The 7,062-nt window shown below is 41.6% G+C and overlaps 1 protein-coding gene across 1 annotated transcript; it reads right to left on the bottom strand.

The window, feature by feature from the left end:
* Window positions 1-415: 415 nt before the first annotated feature.
* On the bottom strand, window positions 416-7,037 carry LOC119291243. Its single transcript, XM_037569966.1, has 6 exons — window positions 6,844-7,037; window positions 5,484-5,708; window positions 2,723-2,897; window positions 2,428-2,647; window positions 958-1,085; window positions 416-864 (listed from the first exon to the last, which is right to left on the bottom strand). The coding sequence occupies exons 2-6, from the start codon at window positions 5,630-5,632 to the stop codon at window positions 727-729; spliced, it is 810 nt and encodes a 269-aa protein (XP_037425863.1). The 5' UTR covers window positions 5,633-5,708; window positions 6,844-7,037; the 3' UTR covers window positions 416-726.
* Window positions 7,038-7,062: the final 25 nt, after the last annotated feature.

Below are 7,062 nucleotides of genomic sequence, written 5' to 3' on the forward strand. Positions count from 1 at the left end.
CATGCATATCCAAGGATAAGCACCTGCCATATAACACGCAGAGTCTCCTCTGATGAGGCAAGACGCTTCAACATTCTTCAGTGTACTTCAAGTTAGATTGCTATAAGATATACTTCCTCTAACAAAATATACAATGTTTTCTGGTCTAAATTTAGACAAAAAAAACATACTTCTATTTTGATACGGAGGGAGTACAAAGTACAGTGTTGGTTGTGAATAAATTATACTCCACTTAGGTTTGAGTACACAATTTGACAAAAGCTTGGGCGCCAGACTCAAAGTTCTCTTGTCGTTTCAAAAAAAAAAAGTTCTCTTGTCACGCATGTATCTCACATTTCTATGACTACTTCACTGTCACAATAAAACACATTGCACTGAAAAACACTTCACTGACACAACAAAACACATTGCACTGAAAAACACTTCACTGACACAACAAAACACATTGCACTGAAAAACACTTCACTGACACAACAAAACACATTGCACTGAAAAAGCCACTTTGGTTTTGCCAGCTTATTCCCCCAAAACGTAGGTGTTCATTAGCTGTTTCAGATATTCCACCATAAACAAGGGTTCTGCACAGGACCTTCGCACCAGCTTATCCTCCACCCAAATGAGCTGAGGCTTCTACGTCAGCAAGCAAGATGCCAAAGACTCACATGCTACTTACTCAGCATCACTGGTATCCAAAACAAACGCAGCACAACCTTAATGATTCTACATCTATGCTTGCACACGTTTCGCCGGTACGATGTATTTGCCCCTCGCTCCATGGCCATCTGCTATGCTGCGTATCCTGAATTGCCGTCTCACCCTAGCCTCCTCCGCCTCCAGGGAATCCTCATCACGCACAACGATAAACTGCAAAAAAAGGAAAGGAAAAAAGACATGAAACTAACAATTACTCATCTGCACATCCATGGGATTCCAAGTTTTTTGCTGACAAAATAATACCTTGTTAAATGCTTCATCTGAGATAGGCCTGTTAATGCACTTGCATCGACCATGGGGCTTGGCTTCACCCTTTTTGTACTCCACACCAGTGGGATGCTTCACATCATCACCACATTCACAGCACTCACCTACAATTATGGTCTAGTTTTGTTAATCAATATCTAATGCATAAGGTATCGGTATGCTCTTTTTATCATAACTAAGAATAACCGGAGAACCAGCTAAGCTAAGCTTATGACACTTTAGACATGCTCTAATATTAACCGGAGTAGTTAATATTCCGGTGGAAAATCTGAAACAGCTACCGAACACACCTACTCCCATGTTGTTGTGACCAAATTCTGAATTTTTCATTGTTATCTTTACCGGCGCAGCGAACACACCTACTCTTCAAGTGAATTAACAAAGTGTGAAAACAGCTAGCACTTAGTTAAATGGCACTCGGTGATACAAAGTGTGAAAATAACACAAAACTTTATCAACTTGCATATTCATAATACTGAATGGAAGAATTTATTAACTTGCATACTGATATACTGAATGGCACTTGGCTAAGCTTATGAAACTTTAGACATGCTCCAATATAGTTAATATTCTGGTGGAAAATCTGAAACAGCTAATGAACACCTAAGAAACACCGACATGTCCTGGGCATAGCGAATCCGTGGCTGATACGTATCAGTGAAGTATCCGCGATTAACGCAACAAAAACAAAGAAGATACTTCCCGATACGTGCTGGATACCTCCCATGATACTATCCCGATACAGCCCAGCCCAGTAAGAGTAAGACTAACCCTACTTATCATGGTGGTACCCCAGTCCAGCACAATCCCTCCCCAATTCATTTCCCTCCCGACCTAAACAGCGGCAGCAGCAGGCCAGCGCCGAGCTTGCGGAGGGCTCCTGCGATCCTGCCCCAGTCCCACTCGCTCCTCACCTCCTCCACGTCACCCCTGACTCCTCTCGGTCTCTCACGCAGCGGCAGCTGGCAGCAGCAGCAACTTGTGCTCCTGCTCCTCCTCCCTTTCTCTCTAATGCTACAGATATTGATGTACCATATACCATAGCTCACAAGATAACGGCTCACTAGCATGGTTTATAAGGCGGTAAAGCAACCTAAAGGAAGCTTAAGCAACGCCTAAGCGCCTAAACGCACATTTAAGCGCCTAAAGCAGGCATATTTCTAAGGCACTGCCAGGGCGCCTTATCGCTTAAGCGTCTGAAGCAGGACGCTTTATAAACAATGCTGACTAGATGCCCACTGTTCTCTAGATGCAGCAGCCAGCAGCGAGGCGGCGGTGGCTCTGCAACATCTCGCCGGCAGCAAGTGAAAATAACGCAACATAATATTGTTATGGTGAATTCTGAATATGGCACTCGGTGATACAAAGTGTGAACATAATGCAAATTTCAGTAACTTGCATATTGATATACTGGATGGGAGATTAAATAGCCAAATGCAAACATACCATTATCATCGGACGAAACCGCAGAAAGACAAGTAAGCGCATACTCCTCAAATTCACCATCTGTGCATGTGATTTCAATGAAGAGAAGATTCCCGTCGTCATTCAATCCTCTTTTTGCAAGCACATTTAAATGTGAGAAGGACCTGCATTCATATTGAGAATCGTTTTCCGGAAAATGAGCTTTGTAACTCGCAACCTCTTTGACTTCATATGCAAGATCCTAAAACATAAGAAAGGTAGTGAGGGAGAGCGGCGATAAAAAAAATGGAAAGAGAGAGCAAGGTAGAGAACAAACCTCGAAAAGATGGTGTTCCTCATTATGCTTGTCTAGTAAACATTTAACTACTTCCAAAGTGGGGTCAAGGTTCATCATTGCATCCAAAGCTTCCTTCGAATTCTTCCTTGTTCCATCACGCCAATATAGTTTATGCCAAACATACCTGTCCTCTTTGGAAAGCTCACCCAAGTACCTAGTTCAGATAACAATTACAAAAATAAATAAGAGATTACCAAACAACTCTTGTGATTAATTACCACAAAATGCATCATTGTTCTTGCAACCAATGAGCGCCCAGCAAACTTGATTGCTACTAGATGACAGAATGCTAATTACTACTACCAAGGTACCAACAAGAAAAGTTGTGGCAAACAAATCAACGGTTTGCTGTTATATCACAGCAGCAGTGATCACTGACACGAGGCCAGTAAGTCCAACCCGTAAAACAACACTGGGTCAGGAACCTGAAAACGCAATCACATAGCTGAGAAAAAGTACAAGCATGACACCTCTGTTATGAATTATCAATAATAATCTCATGGTGGTCTTGGAAACAGTAGCAAATCCCGAAAGCATGACACCTCTGTTGCTCCCTCCGAAGATATTTCTGCTACTGAAAACTGTGAGGAAGGGGCATCCAGCCAATATGAATTGGATATGAACTTGCTAGCTGAGAAGGAGACAAGGAAAAAGCTGCTTGAGATGAAACAAGAACATGAGAGTGTTATCTGGGTTGAACGAGTAAATTCAGATTTCACCAAGGATTCTGCTATGTCAGAAGACTTTACTGTTGAGGATGACAGCCAGAAAGAAGATGATTTTGGTTGTACACAAGACCCAGACCATTTTGCTAAAAGGCTGGGCATTGGGACTCGGAAGATTGAGGAATTAGTGCAGAAAAACTGAGAAACAGATACATGATGATGATACTGGAGGGGAGCAACTTCATGACAAAGAAAACAGAAGCCCCACACTGGTCAGGACTACTAGTAGAGCCACTAAAACCCCTAACAGAGAAGTTCGGCTCAAGACGGTATTTATTCCTGACAAGCTGAAAGTGGACCTGCAAAACCCATTGGAAGATTTAGCTGCTGCTCATGTGGCCTGCAGAGTTCTACCAAAAAATGTTGGAAGCTGGTTTGCAATGATCTTTTACAGCTTTGTAATGTTTTCTTTGACGGTATTATTGTTATCTCTAGACTCGACTATGGAATTTTCAACCTGATTGCCAAGGGGCAGGGGGCTGACAAGATCCAAATGTATAGAACTATTTGCATGCTTAATGTGGCATTTACATTTTTTTACCAAAACCCTGATTGCCAACTAGGGGCTATGCTAGTTGCAGAGAATGTAGTGTCCAAGATTCATAATGCTTTTGTTACAGGCTGTTATATTTTAGATAGTGTAGTACTGCTACAGGAGACTTTACATTCTTTAAATAAGAGCAAACAAGCTGGTATTTTTCTTGAAGTAGGTTTTGAGAGGGCGTACGACAAAATCAATTTCGAATTTATGTTTTCAGTCCTCGAAATGAAAGGTTTCCCTAGGAAGTTTGTGCAGCGGACTAAAGCTGTTGTATGCAATGGCAAGGTTGCTAATACTCTGAATGACATGATAGGTAGTTAGTTTGCTACTAGGAAAGGGCTTAGGCAAGAAGAGCCCTTCTCTCCTTCACTTTGTAATATTGCTGCCGATGTTCTGGCTACTCTTATCAAAAGAGCCCAAGAATAAGGTTTCATTAAAGGCTTATCAGTCCCTCAGCTTTGTTGAAGTGTATATGTGGATTGTCTAGCCCTTTCCATTAGTTCGGACTTTTGGTTGTGTTGGCTAGTGCATGAAGCTTAACATGGTATCGGAGCTAAGGTCTTGAGTTCAAGTCCTGGCTTTCGCTGCCCCCCTTTGCTCACATATAGGCCTCTTGAGCCATGTCTCTGAGTCTATCCACGTGTCGACTTCCCGCATCACACGTGAGAGGGGGTGTTGAAGTGTATATGTGGATTGTCTAGCCCTTTCCATCAGTTCGGACTTTTGGTTGCGTTGGCTAGTGCATGAAGCTTGACAAGCTGCACAACGGTGGTTTAGCCATATTGCAGTATGCTGATGACACCATTTTTATGCTTGAGGATGAGTTAGAGGGGGCTAGAAATCTTAAGATAATTCTGTGTGTTTTTAAGCATTTGACTGGACTTAAAATGAAGTTCTCTATTTTGGGAGGCACTGGTTAAGCAAGACATTGATGCTCAGATTTTTACCTGCACCGTGGGAGATTTCCCTTCTAGATACCTGGGCATCCCTCTGCATTATAGGAAACTCAATAATAGTGATTGGAACCTGTCAAAGAGAAAGTGGGAAAGAAAGCAGCTTCTTAGCAAGGGACTATGCTTTCTATGAGTGGTAAACTAATCTTGACTGAAACTTACTTAGGTAATGTACCTAGATTTATGATAGATGACAGAATGCTAATTACTACTCCCAAACAAGAATAAGTCATTGCAAACAAATCAATGGTTTGCTCTTATATCACAGCGGCAATGGTCCCAGTGATCACCAACAAGAGGCCATTCAGTCCTGACCCGTACAACAACGCTGGGTAAGGAATCTGAAAACACAATCACATAGCTGAGAAAAAGTACAAGCACCTTGCAGCAATCAAATCACACCAGTACCCAGTAAAATAGAAAAGGAAACGCATCCTGAGTTTCTAGAATAATTTGCTAAACAATCAAAAATAATACTTCAACGCAAAAAAATAAAAGCGAAGTTAATATGAAATCATTACTTGATTTTAATCCGATTAGCATGATAGGTGTCTATGGCCTCCTGGGTTTCTTCTAAGCTCTTAAATGGACCACCTCGATGAGGATATGTGTGAAATAAGCCATCAGCATCAACTCTCAGAAAATATTTAATGAGCAATCCAGTTGGCATCAATGCTGAAACAGATGGAAAGGGGGTTGGCGGTGATAGGGCCTCAATACGCACTGCCTGCTCAGTGTCCTCACAGCTGAAAAAACAAAATATGAATAAATTGGTGGAATATAGCAAATTTTGCAAAGATTGATACCAAGGAGAAGATGCCTCCAAGAGATCTCATTGTAATTCTTAGTTGTAGGAGTTACTTTGCAATTTCTTTGATAATGGATCGAAATCATTGTATCTGTAATGGTTGCAAGTTTGAATAAAACTATAGGTGTTTCTAAAAAAACTAGTTAACCTGACCCCTTGTCTCAAAAGAAAACCAACCTTTCTTACAAAAAGTAGTAATTATTAGTAACTAAAAAGCACTCAAAAAACCAATGCAGATTTTTAGAATAAGAGATATTTGGTCGTGATGGGGATCAAAAGAGCATTTTTTTTACAATGCCTCGTGCTCTCAAACAGAAGAATTCAAAGCTTCCCTAAAAAAGCCTTGGATAAATAGCTCTTTTTCTAATGATCTAGCTACTCTTGGACAAATAGTGAGTAGGGAACAAGAATAGGAGCTGGACAACTTTGTGACCGAGGGAACATATAATAACATGATGTAAGCAATGCTATAGGAGTTGCCATGTCACATTTTATGCTGAGTGGAAGGAGAGATGGAGGAGAGGGAACAGAAACGAGTTGCAGAGTAATAGCCGGCTGCAACACAAGCTTCAAAGAGTTTTCGTTAGAGGTAAGCGATGTATTAATGTAGTATTCCCTCTGTAAAGAAATATATGAGCGTTTAGATCACTAAACGCTCTTATATTTTTTTTACAAAGGGAGTAGTATATATCTTTTGCTAACTACTCCATCTGTAAAGAAATATGAGAGCGTTTAGATCACTACTCTAAACGCTCTTATATTTCTTTACGGAGGGAGTACTATTGGATGGGCTATTAAACCAACTCTAAGTGACATGGCAATACGATATAGCCAGCAGTTGGCTCTATTATTAAGCATGTTCCGAGAGAGAATAAATCAAAGAATATCTAGATAGTTGTCTCATGGGCAATGCAAATGGACTAGCCCTCATTGAATTGGTACAGGTGTAACAGAGATTATATTCTGCATTTATATATACGAACGACCAATGTAAAACATGCAGCTATCACTACCAAATGTTCCAAGCAATTAAAAATAGAGAGCGGAGTGAGGAGATGGCGACAAGGTCATACGGTGGAGGCTGTGGCCGACTGTAGGAGAGGCCTTCCCCGTCCTTGTCATTGAAGAGTTGTCCATCCCCGTCAAAGTAGCGGCCTTCGGGAAGATTTATTGGTGTATAAGTGCGGCGAGGCGGGACGGGAGGGGGTTGTGGAGGCTGCAGCTGCTGGTGGAGAGACGGGGAGGGGGTTGGGTCGTGGAGGGGAGGGGGTCGACTTGTGCAGGCAGCAGCC

The sequence above is a fragment of the Triticum dicoccoides genome, chromosome 4B, assembly GCF_002162155.2.
Source record: "Triticum dicoccoides isolate Atlit2015 ecotype Zavitan chromosome 4B, WEW_v2.0, whole genome shotgun sequence".
NCBI classification, from domain to species: Eukaryota; Viridiplantae; Streptophyta; class Magnoliopsida; order Poales; family Poaceae; genus Triticum; species Triticum dicoccoides.